Source organism: Schistocerca nitens, chromosome 5, assembly GCF_023898315.1.
Source record: "Schistocerca nitens isolate TAMUIC-IGC-003100 chromosome 5, iqSchNite1.1, whole genome shotgun sequence".
NCBI lineage: Eukaryota > Metazoa > Arthropoda > Insecta > Orthoptera > Acrididae > Schistocerca > Schistocerca nitens.
The window spans coordinates 775,733,305-775,758,822 of record NC_064618.1 but is presented as its reverse complement, the minus strand read 5'-3'; the positions used below and the strand labels follow the sequence as shown (position 1 = coordinate 775,758,822).

At 45.2% G+C, this 25,518-nt stretch overlaps 1 protein-coding gene across 1 annotated transcript in view; it reads right to left on the bottom strand.

The window, feature by feature from the left end:
- Nucleotides 1–25,518, bottom strand: part of LOC126259570 (nephrin-like) — a 1,073,586-nt gene that overhangs the window by 277,776 nt on the left and 770,292 nt on the right. The window contains exon 6 of the mRNA XM_049956477.1: nucleotides 17,183–17,334. Coding sequence (XP_049812434.1) covers nucleotides 17,183–17,334 — 152 coding nt within the window. The remainder of the gene's footprint in view (nucleotides 1–17,182; nucleotides 17,335–25,518) is intronic.

The following is a 25,518-nucleotide window of genomic DNA, read 5'->3' as shown; positions in this document are numbered from 1 at the left end:
TAGGAATGCGGGTAAGCTACTACAAACAGCATAGTGAACGCATTATTGTGGCCAAGATAGACACGAAGCCCACGCCTACTACATTAGTACAAGTTTATATGCCAACTAGCTCTGCAGATGACGAAGAAATTGAAGAAATGTATGATGCAACAAAAGAAATTATTCAGATAGTGAAGGGAGACGAAAATTTAATAGTCATGGGTGATTGGAATTCGGTAGTAGGAAAAGGGAGAGAAGGAAACGTAGTAGGTGAATATGGATTGGGGCTAAGAAATGAAAGAGGAAGCCGCCTAGCAGAATTTTGCACAGAGCACAACTTAATCGTAGCTAACACTTGGTTTAAGAATCATAAAAGAAGGTTGTATACATGGAAGAAGCCTGGAGATACTGACAGGTTTCAGATAGATTATATAATGGTAAGACAGAGATTTAGGAACCAGGTTTTAAATTGTAACACATTTCCAGGGGCAGATGTGGACTCTGACCACAATCTATTGGTTATGAACTGTATATTAAAACTGAAGAAACTGCAAAAAGGTGGGAATTTAAGGGGATAGAACCTGGATAAACTGGCTAAACCAGAGGTTGTGCAGAGTTTCAGGGAGAGCATAAGGGAACAATTGACAGGAATGGGGGAAAGAATTGCAGTAGACGAAGAATGGGTAGCTTCGAGGGATGAAGTAGTGAAGGCAGCAGAGGATCAAGTAGGTGAAAAGACGAGGGCTGGTAGAAATCCTTGGGTAACAAAAGAAATATTGAATTAAATTGATGAAAGGAGAAAATATAAAAATGCAGTAAATGAAGCAGGCAAAAAGGAATACAAAAATGAGATTGACAGGAAGTGCAAAATGGCTAAGCAAGGATGGCTAGAGGACAAATGTAAGAATGTAGAGGCTTATCTCACTAGGGGTTAGATAGATACTGCCTACAGGAAAATTAAAGAGACCTTTGGAGAAAAGAGAACCACTTGTATGAATATCAAGAGCTCAGATGGAAACCCAGTTCTAAGCAAAGAAGGGAAAACAGAAAGGTGGAAGGAGTATATAGAGGTTCTATACAAGGGCGATGTATTTGAGGACAATATTATGGAAATGGAAGAGGATGTAGATGAAGATGAAATGGGAGATATGATACTGCGTGAAGAGTTTGACAGAGCACTGAAAGACCTGAGTCGAAACAAGGCCCCGTGAGTAGATAACATTCCATTAGAAATACTGACAGCCTTGGGAGAGCCAGTCCTGACAAAACTCTACCATCTGATGAGCAAGATGTATGAGACAGGCGAAATTCCCTCAGATTTCAAGAAGAATATAATAATTCCAATCCCAAAGAAAGCAGGTGTTGACAGATGTGAAAATCGATCAGTTTAATAAGTCACGGGTGCAAAATACTAGCGCGAATTCGTTACAGACGGCCGGCCGCGGTGGTCTCGCGGTTCTAGGCGCGCAGTCCGGAACCGTGCGACTGCTACGGTCGCAGGTTCGAATGCTGCCTCGGGCATGGATGTGTGTGATGTCCCTAGGTTAGTTAGGTTTAAGTGGTTCTAAGTTCTATGGGACCACAGCAGTTGAGTCCCATAGTGCTCACAGCCATTTGAACCAATCTTTACAGACGAATGGAACAACTAGTAGAAGCCGACCCTGGTGAAGATCAGTTTGGATTCCGTAGAAATGTTGGAACACGTGAGGCAATACTGACCCTACGACTTATCTTCAAAGCAAGATTAAGGACAGGCAAACCTACGTTTCTAGCATTTGTAGACTTAGATAAAGCGTTTGACAATGTTGACTTGAATACTCTCTTTCAGATTCTGAAGGTGGCAGGGGTAAAATATAGGGAACGAAAGGCTATTTACAATTTGTACAGAAACCAAATGGCAGTTATAAGAGTTGAGGGGCATGAAAGGGAAGCATTGGTTGGGAAGGGAGTGAGACAGGGTTGTAGTCTCTCCCCGATGTTATTCAATCTGTATATTGAGCAAGCAGTGAAGGAAACAAAAGAAAAATTTGGAGTAGGTATCAAAATCCATGGAGAAGAAATAAAAACCTTGAGGTTCGCCGATGACATTGTAATTCTGTCAGAGACAGCAAAGGACTTGGAAGAGCAGTTGAACGGAATGGATAGCGTCTTGAAATGAGGACATAAGATGAACATCAACAAAAGCAAACGAGTATAATGGAATGTAGTCGAATTAAGTCGGGAGATGCTGAGGGTATTAGGTTAGTAAATGAGACACTTAAAGTAGTAAAGGAGGTTTGCTATTTGGGGAGCAAAATAACTGATGATGGTCGATGTAGAGAGGATATAAAATGTAGACTGGCAATGGCAAGGAAAGCGTTTCTGAAGAAAAATATGTTAACATCGAGTATAGATTTAAGTGTCAGGAAGTCATTTCTGCAAGTATTTGTATGGAGTGTAGCCATGTATGTAAGTGAAACATGGACGATAAATAGTTTGGACAAGAAGAGAATAGAAACTTTCCAAATGTGGTGCTACAGAAGAATGCTGAAGATTAGATGGGTAGATCACATAACTAATGAGGAGGTATTGAATAGGATTGGGGAGAAGAGAAGTTTGTGGCACAACTTGACTGGAAGAAGGGATCGATTGGTAGGACATGTTCTGAGGCATCAAGGGATCACCAATTTAGCATTGGTGGGCAGCGTAGAGGGTAAAAAACGTAGAGGGAGACCAAGAGATGAATACACCAAGCAGATTCAGAAGGATGTAGGTTGCAGTAGGTACTGGGAGATGAAGAAGCTTGCACAGGATAGAGTAGCATGGGGAGCTGCATCAAACCAGTCTCAGGACTGAAGACCACAACAACAACAACAACTTTCCACTGTTTAAGATTCTGATTAAGCAACAGTTTACATTATCTCGGGTTATTTAATGCTGTGCAAAGTTGAGTCAAGCGTTTAACACAGGAGGTCTTACAGAACTGCTTTGCGACGACCATTGTGTTTCTACTCCTGGCATATAGGTGCTTCGTTATACAGAGTGTTTGTTTTAACCTGAAAGAACTAATTATCTCGAAATAGCCGCATCGTATCAAGAAAATGTTGTACGTGAAAACTTCATATTAGTAAATGGGACATCTGTATGCCCTACAACTGGTCACTTCCTAACGATACTTGCTGTTTTGGGGGGGGGGGGGGGGAGGGGGGGCAGTTTTGTATTTTCATATGGGAAATGCCCATTTGTAATTCATATTCGGATTTTACGCCAAAAAATACGTGCAGTTTATTAAACTATTGTTTCCCGTTTGTAGCAGCAGATGGCGCTGTAACCGACAGATATCAGTTGTGCCAGTTTTTGCAATTAGGAACAGACGCATTTGATTATATGTTTTATTTACGTTTTAAATGTGTTCTAACGGTTGATAATCATGTTCAAACGTTACTCAAGTGTAGCAAATGTGATTGTACAGTTCAAATAATATGGCTTGACATTGAAATTCATAGAAAATACACTACTTGGCCATTAAAATTGCTACACTACGGAGATGACGTGCTACAGACGCGAAATTTTATCGACAGGAAGAAGATGCTGTGATATGCAAATGATTAACTTTTCAGAGCATTCACACAAGGTTGGTGCCGGTGGCGACACCTACAACGTGCTGACATGAGGAGAGTTTCCAAACGATTTCTCATACGCAAACAGCAGTTGACCGGCGTTTCCTGGTGAAACGTTGTTATGAGGCCTCGTATAAGAAGGAGAAATGCGTAATACCACGTTTCCGACTTTGATAAAGGTCGGATTGTAGCCTATCGCGATTGCGGTTTATCGTATCGCGACATTGCTGCTCGCTTTGGTCGAGATCCAATGACTGTTAGCAGAATATGGTATCAGTGGGTTCAGGAGGGTAATATGGGACGCCGTGCTGGATCCCAACGGCCTCGTATCACTAGCAGTCGAGATGACAGGCATCTTATACGCATGGCTGTAACGGATCGTGCAGCCATGTCTCCATCCCTCTGAGCCAATAGATGGTGACGTTTGCAAGACAACAACAATCTGCACCAAAAATTCGACTACGTTTGCAGCAGCATGAACTATCAGCTCGCAGCCTATGACTGCGGCTACCCTTGACGCTGCATCACACACAGGAGCGCCTGCGATGGTATACTCAACGACGAACCTGGCTGCACGAATGGCAAAATGTCATTGTTTCGGATGAACTTAGGTTCTGTTTACAGCATCATAATGCTAGCATCCGTGTTTGGCGACATCGCGGTGAACGCACATTGGAAGCGTGTAATCGTCACAACCGTACTGGAGTATCACCCGGCGTGATGGTATGTAGTGCCATTGGTTACACGTACGGTCACCTCTTTTTCGGATTGACGGCACTTTGAACAGTGGACGTTACATTTCAGGTGTGTTACGACCCGTGGCTCTACCCTTCATTCGATCCCAGCGAAACCCTACATTTCAGCAGGATAATGCACGACCGCATGTTGCTGGTTCTGTACGGGCCTTTCTGGATACAGAAAATGTTAGACTGCTGTCCTTGCCAGCACATTCTCCAGATCTCTCACCAATTGAAAACGTCTGGTCAATGGTGGAAGCAACTGGCTTGTCACTATACGCCAGTCACTACTCTTGATGAACTGTGGTATCGTGTTGAAGCTGCATGGGCAGCTGTACCTGTACACCCCATCCAAGCTCTGTTTGACTGAATGCCCAGGCGTATCAGGGCCGCTATTACGGCCAGAGATGGTTGTTCTGGGTACTGGTTTTTCAGGATCTGTGCACCCAAATTGCGTGAAAATATCACGTCAGCTCTAGTATAATACATTTGTCCAATAAATACCCGTTTATCATCTGCATTTCTTCTTGTAGTAGCAATTTTAATGGCCAGTAGTGTGAGGTGGCACTGAAACGGCTAGTCGAATTGTAGTGTACAATTGTAATACTAACGTAAATTTTGAAATTTAGAACATAAACGTCAACCCGTAGAACAGAAAGGTTTACATTTACATTGAAAATAAGACGTGGGATGAAATGCGTCGATTTTGAATCGCAAGAACAGTGACACTTGACATATGTAGATTCAGCTCCTTCTACTATGAATGGATAAAATGGTTCGGTAAACCTTACGTTTTTTCTTGCGTAGAGTCCGAATACGCAATAAAAGTGGGTGGTTCCCATTCGAAAATATTAAGTTGACTACGTCCACGAAGAAAGGGTGCTTAGGAGGTGACTAGTTGTAGCACAGACAGATGTCAACTTTACTAGTATCAACTTTTCACCTATAACGTTTTTTCACACGAACTGTCGTTTTCGGGATATTTATTTGTCTCAAATATGAAACACCTTGCGTATTGGTGCTAGTGAAGTACTCATAGTATGTTGCGGTACCCACTGAAATATATTTTGCAGAGGAAGAGAGCTCGTAAAAACGGATTTTGTGCATGCCATCCAACGTTCTAGTCAGCTTTTGGCCATCCGGGTTTAGTTGAAACGTGTGGGAAATGAGGTCTTAGGAAGAAGGATGCTGTTTATAAAGAAGAGTAGGATACTGCCAGGAAATCAAATCTATCGTTGAGCAACAATGGTGGCTTTGCCAACCTGTGGGTGAATGGGATCTAAAGCTCCTCCACGTGTCCTGGCGGTGTTAAGAGCTTGTAGTCGTTTTTTGTCTGTACGGCTCAAATTTTTTCTCAAAAAATGGCTCTGAGCACTATCGGACTTAACATCTGAGGTCATCAGTCCCCTAGAACTTAGAACTATTTAAACCTAACTAACCTAAGGACATCACACACATCCATGCCCGAAGCGGGATTCGAACCTGCGACCGTAGTGGTCGCGCGGTTCCAGACTGTGGTGGCTAGAACCGCTCGGTCAAAACGGCGGGCCAATTTTCTTTTCTCAATTAATAAAGAATCACTCTGCAAACGTAACTGTGGCTGAAATATTGGATACATCTAAATTACTTAAGCTTTGTCAGTGTAGTCTATATAACTTCTCGCAATGCCGTGTATAATTCAACCAAAGAAGCTTACCTCAAAATCTGAAACTGACTTTATTTTTAGACACTGTGGTGTATGTTACTGGAGGACAAGACTGAGGCGTTCATTGCACATTGCACCCCGTCCCAGTTCAAAAACGAAAGCACACCACTACTCTTTATTTCAGCCTGCGGTCAGTGGTAGGTGCGTTGCAGCCGTATTGACTGCAGATGAGGCGAGTAACGCTAACTGATCAAAATAGGTGTGGTAGGCGTTTCAGTTGTCAGATTTCCTTTCCCTAATAAGCAACGTTCCTGCAAAGGTACGTTAACTTTTGTGGGACTCAGTACCTCATTAATGATCGTAAGCAGAATACTTCCTCCATATTTACAAGGTTAAGTAGTGTCGTAGGCGTTATCCTTTACGCCGCGCGGGATTAGCCGAGCGGTCAGAGGCGCTGCAGTCATGGACTGTGCGGCTGGTACCGGCGGAGGTTCGAGTCCTCCCTTGGGCATGGATGTGTGTGTTTGTCCTTAGGGTAATTTAGGTTAAGCAGTGTGTAAGCTTTGGGACTGATGACCTTAGCAGTTAAGTCCCATAAGTTTTCACACACATTTGAACATTTTCTTCGTTATCATTTATTCTCTTGGAGTTGTTAGATGGCAGCGACACTGATTTCTTTCAAACTAAATTATTTTACGTGACGTGTTATTGTTTATGCTGCTTAACAATTAAATCAAAGAAAAGTGTAGCTTCAGATTCATTAAGGTTTCGTGTGTTGGTAAGAAATGGTTGCATAAACAGCCACAATACGAAGGAACCTACCGAGGAGAATAGGTAATCTGAAATGAAATACTCCTCAAACACAACTTTGTGATGAGATTAGAATGTACTACTCCGGAACTGATTTAGTGTTCTTGATAATATAAGCGTTTTGTCAGTCTTTGATTACGACTCAATGTACGTGCTACTGCAACATGTCTTTCCAGATATGCCACAAGTATAAAGAATTCTCCTCTAGAGGAATCGAATATACCAATTTTTTAAATTTCTCGTAACCATTACAGATGGAAAAGTACTTTTGTTAACTGTGAAGCTGTATGACAATGCGATACTGGAAGCAGCCTCTATTTTTATGTACATACGCAGCTTCAGATTGAAAATTTCTTTCATGCTGTATATCACGGAAGTGAGACAAAGTAGCTCTACCGCTGGTTGTCAAATTGAGGCGTCCGGGCCGCATGCGGTGCGAATCAAGTATACTGATAAGCCAAAACATCATGACCACTGCCCACCGTGACGTTAGGTGATGCCTAGTGGCCTGCACATGACGCGGTAACGAAAGTATGTTAGCGGAGCAGACACGGAAGTGGGATCACCCTAGCGATGATATGGGCTGCAAATGGAGAAGAACGTTGAAATAAGCAACTTTGACAAAGGGCAGGTTATTGTTACGCGGAACGTGTAAACGAGTATCTCGAAACCTCGAAGCTGGTCGAATGTTCACGTGCTACTCTAGTGAGCAACTAAGGAAAGAGGTAGAACTACAGTAAAACTTCCAGTAGGCGCTAAATGGTTGGATTTCCACCGACTCTTCACGGAACGTGGTGTTCGGAGGCTTCTCTGTTCTTTAGAAGTAGGATAGATGGTGATCTGTGGCATATCTGTCGAAAGAGCACAATGCTGGTGCACGCTTGTTTCGGAGCACCCCGTTCATCGTACATTGTTGAACATGGAGCTCTGCAGCAGACCGCCCCTACGAGTTCACATATTAACCTTAACGATTTCGCCAATTACGATCTCAGTGTGCGCGGAACCATCGGCGTTCGGCCGATGATCAATGGAAACGTGTCAGCTCTCTGGGTGAATGACATTAGGTCGACTGTCGTCTCCACAAACGCCTTCGTCGAGGTGAACTGCGACTGGAAACGTGCAGCACGCCACGGACGCACGCTCGAAGGAGCGGTATTATGCTGTGAGAAACATTCTCATACGCTTTCATGGGACCTGTGATAGTAATCGAAGACACGGTGAGACCAGCGAAAGCCGGCCGGAGTGGCCGAGCGGTTCTAGGCGCTACAGTCTGGAAGCGCGCAACCGCTACGGTCGCAGGTTCGAATCCTGCCTCGGGCATGGATGTGTGTGTTGTCCTTAGGTTAGTTAGGTTTAAGTAGTTCTAAGTTCTAGGGGACTGATGACCTCAGAAGTTAAGTACCGTAGTGCTCAGAGCCATTTGAACCATTTGAACACCTGCGTACCAAGTGCATCTCTTCATGCATGACGTCTTCCAATACTGCGATGTCATCTTTCAGCAGTGTAATTGTCCTTGTCTCGGAGCCAGTGGCTTGAACATCATTATAGTGAACTCACGTTGATGTCTCGGCGACCATATTCGACTGACCTTAATCCTATGGTACTCACCCGGATCGCAGTAGGGAGCCATCACTGCGTACGCAAATCAGCGTCTCGTTATTTACGCGAATTACATGACATGTGCGAAGACATTTAACACCACATACCTCCACAAACCTACCAACAAACTGTCGGATCCCTGATACGCAGAAACGGTGTTGAATTTCATTACAAAGACGGACAAGTAAACTTTTAAGCAGTTGTCCATAATGTTTCGGTTCATCAGTGTTTACGAGTGGCTAGCGGTTCTCATCTTCGTATTATAATATTATGCATGTAACAACCAACATCGGCATTCAAAAAGTCAGTCAACTAACGTTAAGAGCTTCTTAGAGTGTAGTTTTACTGCTCAATAACAAACAAAAATACTTACAGAAATAGTAGTGCTTAATTTTAATTGACATTGGTGAATTCGGTGGTGAGCTAAGTATAGTTGGCCGCTTACCTCATGGGCAGAGGTAAAAGTAGCGCGGCCACTAGAGGTCAGACAATTTTGAAGACCTGAATATGACAGCGAACTGTGTCAAAATCGATCGTCTTAAATGAAAAAATAATTTATGCGATCTAGGCTGTTGAATTTTTTTTAGCAATAAAACAAATCGTTCCTTCAGTACTCTGAAAAAGAGAAAATTCGATAAAGTAGGAAAGTAACTCTAAGTTATAAAATTCATAAAGCAGAATTGCAGCACGTTAAATCATATAATAATAATAAAAATTACTTACCAAATACTTCGTCAAAATTGTATGAAAACGTAATGAAATTATCTCTAGCCCCAATCGCCCACCATGAATGATGGGACGCCCGTCAGTGGGCGGTATGAATCAGGTTGACTACCACAGAGTTATAAAATGTGAGACGGGGAATGTTTTATTCCTTCTCTTCCTTACTGACAATTCAAGGGCATGCGTGACGTGTATTGATCTTGTTTTGACTTGGCAAGACAGCCAAGCCACTAGGAGGTAGCCGAAAGGCACACGTTTAAGCTCACGCAGGCTGGCGTGAGGTCTGGAACAGTTAAAGGAATAGAGACTAGCAAAAAAGGTACGTAGCTTCTGGAATACTTAACTTTAATCCATGATTGGTGAACATCGGTCTGACGGTACGTGCATCACAAGATAAATAGCAAATAGCTAGGTCGTAGCAAATGACGTAGCTGAAGGCTATGCTAACTACCGTCTCGGCAAATGAGAGCGTAATTTGTCAGTGAACCATCGCTAGCAAAGTCGGCTGTCCAACTGGGGCGAGTGCTAGGAAGTCTCTCTAGACCTGCCGTGTGGCGGCGCTCGGTCTGCAATCACTGATAGTGGCGACACGCGGGTCCGACGTATACTAACGGACCGCGGCCGATTTAAAGGCTACCACCTAGCAAGTCTGGTGTCTGGCGGTGACACCACAGATCTCCTGCTATGGTTCAAATGGCTCTGAGCACTATGGGACTTAACTTCTTTGGTCATCAGTCCCCTAGAACTTAGAACTACTTAAACCTAACTAACCTAAGGACATCACACACATCCATGGCCGAGGCAGGATTCGAACCTGCGACCGTAGCGGTCGCGCGGTTCCACACTGTAGCGCCTAGAACCACATGGCCACTGCGGCCGGCTGCTGCTATGGTCTAAATTTTGAAATGCAAGTGACACAGATTCGTAAATGCACATTGCAGAGACGATCATCTTCAAATGCAGTACAATTTTGTAGCAAGGAATATGGAATTACGTTAAGGAAGGAAGGAAGATTAACGTCGCGTCGAAATGGAGATCATTAGAGACGACGCACAAGCTTGGAATGTTTCAACGATGGGGAATGAAATCGCGGAGAACTTAAATCTATACGGGCGGAATGGGATTTGAATGTTATCCTGATGATGACGATAATGACGATGTTTGGCTCAAATGGCTCTGAGCACTATGGGACTCAACTGCTGTGGTCATCAGTCCCCTAGAACTTAGAACTACTTAAACCTAACTAACCTAAGGACATCACACACATCCATGCCCGAGGCAGGATTCGAACCTGCGACCGCAGCAGTCGCACGGTTCCGGACTGCGCGCCTAGAACCGCGAGACCACCGCGGCTAGCGATGATGTTTGGTTTTTCGGGTGCTGAACTGCGTAGTTATCAGTGCCCGTACAAAATTCCAATCTGTACACAGTCCAGCCTCGCCACTTCTCTGAATGATGATGAAATCATTAGGACAACACAAACACCCGGACTCCGGGCTCAGAAAATATCCGTCACCCGACCCGGCCGGGAAACGAAAAAGGGGGCCACAGAACAGCTAAGCTAGCCATCTTTCTTTTCATCTTATTCGTTGCATTTGCTCTGGGCGGACGTCGCACGTCACTTGACACCCGTTCAAGTTCACTGCTGATTCCTTTACCTAGGTTTTTTGTTACAGACGGCAGCCAGACCTCCGACGGAACACACTGAGCTACAGTGCCGGCAGCCGCTAGATCACGAGGTGCGGACACCGTTGTCTTCCCGAACGCGAGGCCAGTGTGCTAACTCCTGCGTCACCTAGCTTGTTTAAATGATGGCTGCTGTAATAAACTGCTGTGATGGTTTCTCATACTGCATTCAAATATAAACACTGTTATTGTTGTCAACCAGTCATTCATCCATTCACACAGTCAACACAACACAACTTCGTCTGGTAATTACAGCGTCAGAGCTTTGGAGTCGCTGAGGCTGGCAGCATTCTAAAACTGCGAATATGTTTCGAGTGATGCTAATTTTTAGTGATTAGAGGGCCTATTAGCGGGCTAGTGGCCAACGTATTGCGCCCTTGCAATAGATAGTCTACTGGGGACTCAAAACATACTAATTTATGTAGGTTGCCAATTAATAATACGATCAGTACATTTCCGGCCCGAAGTGCGGCCTCACCACGTCTGTATCAGCTCTTAAGCAAAATCGTTTGACAACCACTGAATACTGAGCGAGGTGGCGCAGTAATTAGCACACTGAACCCGTATTCCGGAGGACGACGGTTCAAACTCGCGTCCGCCCTTCCTAATTTAGGTTTTCCGTGATTTCTCTAAATGTTTCAGGCAAAATTCCTGGATGGTCCTTTCGTTCCTCATCCTTCCCTCATCCGATGGGACCGATGACCTCGCTGTCTGGTCCCTTCCCCTAAATCAACCAACCAACAACCATTGAGCTAGACTAGTGTCACATTTTCAACAATGTTGGAACAATTAGTGCACAATTCTTTTAGTGTTAGAATACAGTTATAGCAGAAAATTTACGCAATGCAATTAGTTAACAAGGGAAAGACGCAGACTATACAGTGTGATACACCGATTATTACAAATTACTGGAAGATTTGTCTCTGGTAATGGAGTCACGTATCTGAAAGGTCGAATTGTGGTTTCAGACGTGTGTTTGTGAGAGTTAGATGTCATAGCGACTGATCTATCAGAAAGTATTCCAAACGTGTCGTGAAAATCCAACTATTGTCATTAAGTAGGAACTTTGTGTCCACCTTTTGAATAGGTTTTGTAATATGTTCTCAAAAAAAGGGAAAGATTCATTGCTTATAATGAACTCTTATTCAAGTTCCCCCTCCCCCCCCTCCCCCCCCCCCCGCCCTTTGCCGTCAGTAGTACACGTTGTTGAAAGTGATTTGATACTGCTAAGAGTATGCTAAAAGATATTTTCGGGTTCTGGACTCTACTTTCAGATCACTATTTCGGTACAAAGTATGTTTTAGTAAAATTCAACAACAATTACTGAATTATTTTTGCGACCGGCAGAAAATATGCTCCCCCCGCCCTCCTCCAATTGGTATTGCGCATTGTGGGCAGTGTGTTAACACAACATACTAGTAATAACGATTATCTATTGCCAAATTGTTTAGGACACGCTGTCGTTATCAAAGGTACAAATGCGAATAACAGATGTAAGATTTTCTGCTATTTGAACGGTAGACTGTTTAAAAATTATTTAAACAGAGATAACAGTTAACTAATAGGGAGCTTGTAAGGTGAAGTCTACACCGTTTTATGTATCGAGTTCGGATTCAATGGTGGCCAATTTTTTTGCTATCTTCTAGATGCACCTTCCAGTCAGTAAACTAAGCTGTTCCTACAATGATGATGTTTCTGCTCCCAGAGGGGGTAATTGCTGCTAGGAATTTAATGTTCCATTGCGCTCTGTCCTTACACGTACGTTAGACAAACTGAGATAGCAATGTCCCACTGTCGCCCTGTTGATTAAGACCATTCGTCTTACCCTCAGCAGACGCGATGATGGACGCACAGTTCATGACAGCCTGGCAAATTGCAGAAATGAAATTCATTGAAAAAGAAAAACGTAATAATGAGTCCATCCGTGTCTCCTGAATATCGATTTTATGCAATATTTTACACTTCCAGGGACAGTACCATTATGAGAGCTTGAGATTTTTCGAGAAGAATCTTCATTGCGATGTCGACAAGCTAACAACACGTACTGATTAACATTGCTGCTTTCTGTCGATGATAATACGTGTTACTGGGCGAAAGCCAACAAACCCATAAAAGTGCAAGCACGAGTTAAAACAATCGAAAGACTCTGGTTCCCTAAAACTCAAGATCACACTAACTCTTCATCATTCTACACTCCTCTCTCTCTCTCTCTCTCTCTCTCTCTCTCTCTCTCACTCTCCCTCCCTCTCTCTTCCCCTGTGTTTCTCTCTCTCTCCATCACACGCACACACAGACACAAACAAACAAATAAGCTCATGAAATTTCATCAAATCGTCAGTTCTAAAGTTGTTAATTAAGAGTGAAGAGACGCAATGAGAGATATGAAACAGCACTGCAGAAATCGTATCTAGCTGAATGAAAGGTGTGAAATACCGTAGCAGAAATCGTAAGTAGTTGCTCTCTGGACTGGACTGGTATACCGACACCCTACAAGACGCTAAACTGATTTGTGTTGTATATACCATTGAAATGAGGTAACTTCCTCACGTTATTTTCAATATTATATGGAAATACACATTTTTAAAAGGTACCACTACAAATTTGAAAGAGCTTAGATACTTGTAATACATGTAAGGTACGTTACCGCGCAATCATGTTGTCCTGGACGGTGAGTGTTCTTCCAACACGACGCTATAGTCAGGAATGTCCCAGTAAAATACACTCCTGGAAATTGAAATAAGAACACCGTGAATTCATTGTCCCAGGAAGGGGAAACTTTATTGACACAGTCCTGGGGTCAGATACATCACATGATCACACTGACAGAACCACAGGCACATAGACACAGGCAACAGAGCATGCACAATGTCGGCACTAGTACAGTGTATATCCACCTTTCGCAGCAATGCAGGCTGCTATTCTCCCATGGAGACGATCGTAGAGATGCTGGATGTAGTCCTGTGGAACGGCTTGCCATGCCATTTCCACCTGGCGCCTCAGTTGGACCAGCGTTCGTGCTGGACGTGCAGACCGCGTGAGACGACGCTTCATCCAGTCCCAAACATGCTCAATGGGGGACAGATCCGGAGATTTTGCTGGCCAGGGTAGTTGACTTACACCTTCTACAGCACGTTGGGTGGCACGGGATACATGCGGACGTGCATTGTCCTGTTGGAACAGCAAGTTCCCTTGCCGGTCTAGGAATGGTAGAACGATGGGTTCGATGACGGTTTGGATGTACCGTGCACTATTCAGTGTCCCCTCGACGATCACCAGTGGTGTACGGCCAGTGTAGGAGATCGCTCCCCACACCACGATGCCGGGTGTTGGCCCTGTGTGCCTCGGTCGTATGCAGTCCTGATTGTGGCGCTCACCTGCACGGCGCCAAACACGCATACGACCATCATTGGCACCAAGGCAGAAGCGACTCTCATCGCTGAAGACGACACGTCTCCATTCGTCCCTCCATTCACGCCTGTCGCGACACCACTGGAGGCGGGCTGCACGATGTTGGGGCGTGAGCGGAAGACGGCCTAACGGTGTGCGGGACCGTAGCCCAGCTTCATGGAGACGGTTGCGAATGGTCCTCGCCGATACCCCAGGAGCAACAGTGTCCCTAATTTGCTGGGAATTGGCGGTGCGGTCCCCTACGGCACTGCGTAGGATCCTACGGTCTTGGCGTGCATCCGTGCGTCGCTGCGGTCCGGTCCCAGGTCGACGGGCACGTGCACCTTCCGCTGACCACTGGCGACAACATCGATGTTCTGTGGAGACCTCACGCCCCACGTGTTGAGCAATTCGGCGGTACGTCCACCCGGCCTCCCGCATGCCCACTATACGCCCTCGCTCAAAGTCCGTCAACTGCACATACGGTTCACGTCCACGCTGTCGCGGCATGCTACCAGTGTTAAAGACTGCGATGGAGCTCCGTATGCCACGGCAAACTGGCTGACACTGACGGCGGCGGTGCACAAATGCTGCGCAGCTAGCGCCATTCGACGGCCAACGCCGCGGTTCCTGGTGTGTCCGCTGTGCCGTGCGTGTGATCATTGCTTGTACAGCCCTCTCGCAGTGTCCGGAGCAAGTATGGTGGGTCTGACACACCGGTGTCAATGTGTTCTTTTTTCAATTTCCAGGAGTGTATGATAGGACCTTTCTTGTTATCTGTATACACAAACGATCTGACGGACTGAGTGAGCAGATATCTCTGACTGTTTACTGATGACCCTTTAGAGTACGGGAAAGTGTCATGGCTGCCTAACGGCAGGAGGATAGAGGATGATTGAGGTATAATTTTTAGTTGCTGCGATGAATGGCTTCTGGCCGTAAATACCGGAAATAGTAACTTAATGCAGGCAAGCAGGAAAGACAATTATTTAATATTCGCAAACAGTTTTGACTGTGTGCTTTTTGACGCAATGACGTCGATTAAATATTTGTATGCAACGTTGGACAGCGATATGAAATGGTACGATGACATTTGGTCGGTAGTAGAGAAGCCGAAGGATTGATTTCGCTTTATTGGGAGAATTTTAGGAAATGTAACCCACCCACAAAGGTGACCGCGTATAGAACACCCGGCCAGCTGCCATCAGTTTCGATCAGTATATGTAAGTGTCAAGGAGATGTTTCCTGAAGTCAACTGGAAATTCCCGCAGGGAAAACCTTCTTCCGTGAAATACTACTGATGAGATTTAGAGAACCGGCATTTGCGGCTGACTGCAGAACGATTCTACTGAGAGAACTGGAGCTCGCACAGAGGGGTATAGACAGTCGCTTTCCCCTCGCTCCATTTGAGAGTGGCACAGTGAAGTGTTCTAGCATTAAGGGTGTGTTGACATGTTAATGAAGTTCCTTCGGTAAGGAACGAAAGCTATGATGAACAAACTGTGACTCAGCTGTGCATTGTTTGTGTATGAAGGCTTTTGAAAAGATAGTTGACAGGCTCTCCAGTCATTACACTGGGTCGGCTTTGCCAAAAATAGGCAGGATGGCTACCACGAAATCGGAGACTAACTTATTTTGGAGACAAATGAAGTAGCTCTAATTTGAGTTATCATCGGGAAAATTCGACAAACATCTGGGACCGCTGCTTGTTTAAGGCCACAGACGTTTCACTTCGTGCAGAGGGATGTAAAACTACACATGACCTCCCATAAGGTAATTGACGATGGATGGCGGAGAGCGCAACTGAGATCTGACGCTAACACCTCCCACGTGTTGACTGTACTACCAATGAGCTATACTGTGTACCTGCGCACAGGAAGTCTATATAAAAGAAAGCGACGCACCACGAAGGAATTATCCGAATGAGACGGAAATCGGTAGATGTGAATTACGTGTACAGACAAACAAATGATTTCAGAAAAATTGGATGATTTTTTCAAGAGAAATAACTTCACCAACCAGGAATTGAATATCGCGTTGGTCCACCTCTGGCCTTTATGCAAGCAGTTATTTGGCTTGAAACTGGCTGATAGAGTTGTTGAACGTCCTCCTGATGGAGACAAAATTCTGTGCAGTTGTCGCGTTACATTGTCAAAATCCCGACACGACTGATTGCCCCTGCCCATAATGCTGTGAACATTCTTAACAGGGGAGAGATCAAGCGATCCTTTTGGCTAAGGTCTAGTGCGGCAAGCACCAGAACCAGACGTAAAAACTCTCGCTCTGTGTGGGCGGGCATGTAATGTAAGCCCAGACGATTTGCCGCGAAGGGCAACAAAACGGGGTGTGGAATATTCGACGTACCGCTGTGCTATAAGGATGCCCAGCATGTTAAGGCAAAGGGTGCTGCTGTGTAAAGAAATGGTTGCCGGACCGTACGGCAGGCGACCGCCAAGTTGGTATCCCACCGATGTCAGGGCCATCTCCACACACGTCTTCAGCTTGGAATCGCATTGACTGGAGTAGAACTATCTTCATTGGTGAATCCTGCCCCGAAGCAATGGGACCAACTTGACTGTTGGGTTCCGTATGGTTCGACAACCGGGAGTGGGATGGCATTTCTTTAGATAGAAGGACCCGTTTACATTACATGCCCACTCACAAACTGCGAGAGTTTCTACTGCTTGTCTTCGTGATTTCCAAACCCTGCCCTGTCCAGAAAGGTTGCCGGATGTCTGCCCCACTGGAAATATTTGGAGCATTATGGGCAGGACTCTCCATTCATTTCGGGATTTTGGCGATCTAACGAGCCAGTCGCATGAAATTGGGCACGATATCCCTCAGGATGACATCCAACGACCCTATAAATCAACAACAAGCCGATTAAGTGGTTGGGTAACGGCCGGAGGTGGACGAACACATTATTTACTTGCTGAATTAGTGGAGCTCGTTCTCCGAAACACAGAGACAACAGTTCCATTAGAGTTGAGCGTCAGATGTGAGCAAACTCAGCTTACCGTCTCTTTTGAGCCGTCGAGTCTGGCACCGTCGAGCCACCAGGTGATTTTGGCGGGCGGCCGCGACCCAGAGGACTGGCACAGCAGGTCGTAGCGGCGGCCGGCAGACAGCGGCTGCCCCACCCCCAGAAGCCGCACATCCAGGGGCCGTACTGTAAGCACCAACAACGGTCACGTCGCTCTACTGGCTCGGAGCTGTGTCTAAGTTGAATAGCTGACAGGCAAAGCTGGAGGAACGAACAATATCGGTGACATGAACGCTACAGATTATCTGAAACCTTACGTGTCAGCACTCTAACCATTGAATTAGAGATGGGCAAAACTGTTCTTTTCAGAGATCGGATCAGAACTGTTCACTCCCTGAAATGAATTAGCTCTTTTTCATGACTCACCACTCATTCACAATAGAAAATAAATGGAAGGCACATTGCCCTTTAAACTTGGTTTATTCCAGTACTATACCTGTATTTTGATCTTATTTGATCCAATTTTGAAGTAACACAGATAATGAGTAAGAATTTTGTATTGTTTATTGAAATTTCCACGATATGACGAAGTTTTTGATTATTGATTTATTTTGCACTAACATGGTTTTTTGGGTGATCAGAAAATGTTGTAACTTGAGATTTACATTAACAATATATTTGGATATAATGTATTAAAATTTCATTAACCTCGTACAAATACATCACAAGCCATATATTTTTAAAGTGAACATTTCCTTCCAAAGACGCCTAAAATCGCAAAATCCGTACTACAATAAGAAAAAAATATATAAATTTGACTGTAAGACCAAAGTGCTGCATATAGCCTTCCGCAGAATAAAACAAGGAAAAATTGGTGTATCACTTTTGCTATACGTTTATCGGTTCGCTCGTAATTAAAGTGTAAATTCGAGTGACCATAATAAAAAAAACCTATAGTAAGAGGAGCCATCAGGAACCTAATCTGATCAGTTTAAACAAATAAAAATAAAATAAAAACAAATGATGTATACATAACATAATAACGTAATATACATAGCAGTATTACTACGAAGAACAATATCCAGTAGAGACGCACTCCGATGCAGAGGTGCTGAGTCAAGCAGCTCGAGCCGCGAGCTGTATTACTGCGTGAGCTAAGAGCGCAGAGACCAGAGTGACACCTGAGTTGCTTTGCTCAACGCTCTGGCTAGAGTCGAGAAGGGTGGGGAGAGCGTTGAGCGGGCGAGTTCCGAGGGTGGGGGGAGCGGTGAACAGCCACCACTCACCCGCTCGGAGACAAATCGTCCGCTCTCTTGCGAGCAGGTTGTTGCATGTAGTTCTTATGTTCTCCGCTAGGAGGCTCTCTGTCTTGTTGCTCGCATCAACCGCCCAGAGGGCAGGACGTGCGACTGAAACGATCGCTGACGGAGTTCAGGTGCGCCAGACACAGCACGCGGCAGAGGAAGCACAGGGACGGCACGGCATGTGTGAAACACAAAATCCAATGGGGCACTGCACAATGCAGGCAGCCAAGGCAGAAGCAGGGCAGAGGCCGGCGCTGGCTGTGGTGTGTGGCGTGCGGTGTGCTCTGACCAGCAGAGGCGCCGCTGATATGCTCCGACTCTCTCTCTCTCTCTCTCTCTCTCTTTCTCTCTCTCTCTCTGCTGTGGGAAACGTTTGGAGATACCGTTCTTTTTTCTGAATCACTGATTGTTCACTCCTTTGAAAGATTCAACTCTATGAATTAGTTCAGGAGCGGATCCCCCATCTCTACATTGAATGCCAACCTTGGCAGTTGATGGTTAGACTGCTGACAACCAAGATTTCAGATAATCTGCGTATCCAGTTATGGTTATATTTTCACATTACGGCAGATTTTGCAGAAACATAGGGAAAAATCAAAAAACATAGGATTAATTTTCATAGATCTAGAAAAAGCGTATGATACTGTTCCAAGAAAATTACTTTGGAGAGCACTACATACGGCAAACATAAACCCTTCCTTGATTAAAATAATACAACAGATGTATAAAGATAACATTTGCCAAGTGAAAGTTGGCAATAAACTTTCACAGAAATTTAGAACAAGCAAAGGCCTTTTACAGGGCTGTCCCATGTCACCATCATTATTTAAAATCTATATAGATATTAGCCTTAGGGCATGGTCTCGTAAATGTAATAGTATGGGATTAGAAATAAGAGATGAAGTTTACCTACATCATTTATTATTTGCTGATGATCAAGTAGTCGTAGCACAAGATGGGGAGGATCCTAACTATATGTGCAATCGACTAGCAGTAGCATACAAAACTTGGGCTTTGAAGATTAATTCCCAAAAAACAGAATACTTGACTAATGATTCAGATGAGCTATACATTGAAGGAAAGAAAATAAAAAAAGACACTTTCTGTTATTTGGGATCCATTTTAGAAATCGAGGGAAAATCAGAGTCAGAAATCAATGATAGAATTAGTAGCGGACGGAGGGTCATTGGGATGCTTAACTCAGTCTTATGGAGCAGCAATGTAATGAGCAGAACTAAAAAATTAATATACAAATCCATATTAGAGAGTGTGGTTCTGTATGCAACGGAGACCTGGACAATTAACATGAAGCACATTAAAAAGTTACAAGCTCTAGAGATGGACTTTTGGAGAAGATCGGCAAGAATCTCCAGGAAATAAAAGATAAGGAACACCGAAGTAATAAGGAGAATGGAAATAAAAGAAAGAATATATGACGTAATGGACAGGAAGAAATTACAGTGGTACGGGCATGTACGACGAATGGAGAAAACCAGAATACCAAAATTGATACTGGAGTGGAAACCGAAGGGGAGAAGAAGAAGAGGACGACCTATGACCACCTGGCTCCAAAATGTACAGCACACAATGAGGAGAATGGGCGCAGAGGAAGAAGACACACAAGATCGAAACACCTGGAGAAATATTTTGATAATATAATTTAAGAACGTTTATTGTTTGTATTGTAATTCCCAAGTAAATTATTATGTTGGAGATAAGCCTCTGTAATGAGGAAAAGCTCAAAATAATACATAAAATCCAGTTATGGTGGCCTCTGATGATACATTCATAGGGATCGTGTCAGCCCCTTCTGCATCAACTACAGCCTGAAGATGGCGCACTGAAGCGCCGAATCTGGTCGCAACAAAATAAATAAAATCATAAGGATGGCTGCAATCGTTTTATTTTCTTACATTAGAAAACGTCGTCCCTAATACCTCCTGTCAAAAGGATGGACATACAAAAAAAGGTGGTCGTTAATTGCCTATGTAAAAATTTGTGTTTTCTTAAGTGTTTAGTGCAGATCATGTCAGAGAAGTATTTTTGAATTTATGGGTAATGGGAAAATCATGCGTTTTAAGCGCAGTGTTTTGCTATGGTACATTTAGTTCCATTTTGTATTTACTGAGAAACGTGTAATGTTGAATCCATATCATTAATTAAAACAATATGTTGTTCTAAATTGTGATCGGCTTAGTATTCTTTATAATAGGAGTTTTTTGTTGTTACAAATGTCAATGCATTTTGAAGAAAACCCACATTGACGTAGCCCTTTCACTCGGTTATTATGTAATACTGACGAAAAGGATGTCTGTGAGAGAGGGAATGTGTTGGTAAGCAAACGTAACTCCATCTTGCAATTATGGAGTGTGGCATGGCAGCTATTTGATGAATTGTGAAAATGACATTCCAACAGCCGTTATTGTTACAACTATTTATTTAAGCCTCCAGTAGCGACTCATCAATAAAGACATCTTCAGCAAGTGGAGGATGAAAGACAAAAAGCATCCAGCCGTATACACTATGTGATCAAAAGTATCAAATGTGTGTGTATTCCTAAGGGACCAAACTGCTTACGTCATCGGTCCCTAGATTTACACACTACTTAAACTAACTTATGCTAAGAACAACACACACACCCATGCCCGAGGGACCTCTGGCGGGAGGGGCCGTGCAGTCCATGACATGATGCCTCAAAACACGCAGCCACTCCCCGGCGCTCAAAAGTATTCTGACACCCCCAAAAACATGCGATTTTTATATTAAGTACATTGTTCTGCCTCCTACTGCCAGGTTCTCCATATCAGCGACCTCAGTAGACATCGTGAGATAGCAAAATGGGACGCTCCGCGGATATTACGGACTTTAAACGTAGTCAGGTGATTGGATGTCACATGTGTCATACGTCTGTACGCGAGATTTCCACACTCCTAAAGATCCCTAGGTCCACTGTTTCCGATGTGATAGTGAAGTGTAAGCGTGAAGGGTCACGTACAGCACAAAAGCGTACAGGCCGACCTCTTCTGTTGACTGACAGAGATCGCTGGCAGCTGAAAAGGGTCGTAATATGTAACAGGCAGACATCTGTCCACACCAACAAACAGGAAATCTAAACTGCATCGGGATCCACTGCAAGTACTATGACAGTTAGGCATGAGGTGAGAAAACTTGGATTTCGTGGTCGAGCTGCTGCTCATAAATCACACATGACGCCGGTAAATGCCGAACGACGCCTCGCTTGGTACAAGGAGCGTAGACATAGGACGACTGAAAGGTGGAAAAGCGTTGTGTGGATTGACTATTCACGGTACACAATGTGGCGATCCAATGGCAGGGTATGGGTATGGCGAACGCCGGGGAACGTCTTCTGCCAGCGTGCGTAGTGCCAACTGTCAAATTCGGTGGTGCTATGGTTTGGTATTGTTTTTCTTGGAGGGGCTTGCCCCCCTTGTTGTTTTGCGTGGCACTACCACAGCACAAGCCCAAACCGATGTTTTAAGCACCTTGTTGCTTCCCACTGTTGAAGGTGGCGATTGCATCTTCCAACACGATCGAGCACCTGTTCGTAGTGCACGGCCTGTGGCGAGGTGGTTAGACGACAATAACATCCCTGTAACGGAATGTCCTGCACAGAGTCCTGGAACGCCGACTTCGCGCCAGGCCTCACCGACCGATATCGATACCTCTCCTCAGTGCATAACATCCCTGTAATGGAATGTCCTGCACAGAGTCCTGGAACGCCGACTTCGCGCCGGGCCTCACCGACCGATATCGATACCTCTCCTCGTGCAGCACTCCGTGGAGAATGGGCTGCCGTTCCCAGAAACCTTCTAGCACATCATTGAACGTATGCCTGCGAGACAGGAAGCTGTTATCAAGGCCAACACCATATTGAATTCCAGAATTACTGATGGAGGGCGGCAGGAACTTGTCATTTTCAGCCATGTGTCCGGATACTTTTGATCACATAGTGTATGTACACTCCTGGAAATGGAAAAAAGAACACATTGACACCGGTGTGTCAGACCCACCATACTTGCTCCGGACACTGCGAGAGGGCTGTACAAGCAATGATCACACGCACGGCACAGCGGACACACCAGGAACCGCGGTGTTGGCCGTCGAATGGCGCTAGCTGCGCAGCATTTGTGCACCGCCGCCGTCAGTGTCAGCCAGTTTGCCGTGGCATACGGAGCTCCATCGCAGTCTTTAACACTGGTAGCATGCCGCGACAGCGTGGACGTGAACCGTATGTGCAGTTGACGGACTTTGAGCGAGGGCGTATAGTGGGCATGCGGGAGGCCGGGTGGACGTACTGCCGAATTGCTCAACACGTGGGGCGTGAGGTCTCCACAGTACATCGATGTTGTCGCCAGTGGTCGGCGGAAGGTGCACGTGCCCGTCGACCTGGGACCGGACCGCAGCGACGCACGGATGCACGCCAAGACCGTAGGATCCTACGCAGTGCCGTAGGGGACCGCACCGCCACTTCCCAGCAAATTAGGGACACTGTTGCTCCTGGGGTATCGGCGAGGACCATTCGCAACCGTCTCCATGAAGCTGGGCTACGGTCCCGCACACCGTTAGGCCGTCTTCCGCTCACGCCCCAACATCGTGCAGCCCGCCTCCAGTGGTGTCGCGACAGGCGTGAATGGAGGGACGAATGGAGACGTGTCGTCTTCAGCGATGAGAGTCGCTTCTGCCTTGGTGCCAATGATGGTCGTATGCGTGTTTGGCGCCGTGCAGGTGAGCGCCACAATCAGGACTGCATACGACCGAGGCACACAGGGCCAACACCCGGCATCATGGTGTGGGGAGCGATCTCCTACACTGGCCGTACACCACTGGTGATCGTCGAGGGGACACTGAATAGTGCACGGTACATCCAAACCGTCATCGAACCCATCGTTCTACCATTCCTAGACCGGCAAGGGAACTTGCTGTTCCAACAGGACAATGCACGTCCGCATGTATCCCGTGCCACCCAACGTGCTCTAGAAGGTGTAACTCAACTACCCTGGCCAGCAAGATCTCCGGATCTGTCCCCCATTGAGCATGTTTGGGACTGGATGAAGCGTCGTCTCACGCGGTCTGCACGTCCAGCACGAACGCTGGTCCAACTGAGGCGCCAGGTGGAAATGGCATGGCAAGCCGTTCCACAGGACTACATCCAGCATCTCTACGATCGTCTCCATGGGAGAATAGCAGCCTGCATTGCTGCGAAAGGTGGATATACACTGTACTAGAGCCGACATTGTGCATGCTCTGTTGCCTGTGTCTATGTGCCTGTGGTTCTGTCAGTGTGATCATGTGATGTATCTGACCCCAGGAATGTGTCAATAAAGTTTCCACTTCCTGGGACAATGAATTCACGGTGTTCTTATTTCAATTTCCAGGAGTGTATATAACAGGGAGCCAATATTTGCGCCTGGTTTCCGCGTAGGACCTCACGAGGAATGTGTGCTCTTCACACATGCAACAACTGATTGTTGTTGGTCTTAGATGCGTGAGATTCCAGGTGGTCAGGGAGAGGGTGAGCTGAAACTTTCTTTAACAATGGGTAGGGTAGATTTCTAGGATGCGTTCTTGGTCTCCAAGGTGAAGGCCTTTAAAACCGTCTTTTTGAAAGAACATGGAGTTTTGGTACGAATGATGCTACGAAAGTAAGTTTCGTCACTGTTTATGGCATGGAAACTTTATTGCCAAAGCAAATACACCAAGGCACCATGAACTATACTAAACATCTACCATTGTTTTTCGTCTTAGTAACCAACAACATTGAAGCATTTGTCATAGCGTGCAATGTTTGTAACAACCACTCTGGTAAAACTCGGTGCCCTGTGGTGCAAGGAGTTGTTGCACAGATTTCTCCTCCTCAGCAGTGGCTTGAAAGTTCCGAGAGTATAGCTTTCAACGCAGAGAACCGATGAAAGTCCAACGAGGCCAAATCGTGGCTGTAGGCCGTGTGTTCCAGTCTCTTCTATTCGAAGCGACGAATCTGATCCTGTGTGAGCTTTGGTGTATGTGGTTTTGTGTTGTCGCCGATGAGTACTAACATCTTCACCCAACAGCGCTGGTGTCTTTCGTCGAATGGAAAACCTCAGTTTGGTGAGGGTGTCACAGTAGCGTTCCATATTTATGTCCCTTGACGGAGGCAACCAGGGAGAATCACACCTTTCACGTCCGAAAACACAGTGGCCATCATCTTTCCCGCTGAGGGTGACACTTTGAATTTTCTCCTCTCATGTGAACTGGGATGCTCCATGTCACTGAGATTTTCGGGAATGTGGTCCACCCATATCTCATCGCCTGTGATGATTCTGAACAGGAATTCACTTATCTCTCACGCGTACTGCAGCAAATGATAGAGAACGTTTCCCATTCGTGCACTTTTCTGATCTGGGCTCAGATGTTTCGGCACCTAATTTGCAAACAACTTTTTGTAATTCAACACATTATGGAACTTGTGATGAACCTCAGCACAGCTGATTCGCAATGTGGACACCGGACACCATTATGCACCAATCGGCTAACACCATGTCCAACACTCTAAGAATGTTGTTTCCATTCGTGGATGCGGAGGGACGCCCAGTTCGATATTGATGCTAAGATCTCTTCCTTCTTTCTCTAAACGTGCAACACCAGCGACCAATCATTTGATGAGACATGGTCTCTTCGCCATACACCGACAGTAGATGTTCATGGATGACAGATACATTAGCCCCATGTACCCATTTATATGAGTTAACGGCACTAACTTTCACTGGCAACCACGTTGGCAGAACACATAACTCCTCCACTGACGCTCCATCCGTCGCTAAACTAGCGGCTTCAGTGGATTCATATGGAGTTTTTTGTGTCACCTCGAGTGCCATCTTTTCTTTCAAAAGAAAGGATATCTGCCGGTGATAGATCTGCTCAATTAAGATAGTTGAATAAATATTAAATAAATAACTCAGCCATGTTCATCTATTGCAAAACGCTTAGCAGTAGGACGTAAAATGGTAGTTTGAGAGGGAATACGTAAGCATGTGGTCTGGTAAAAATATCACGTTTATTCAAGAAA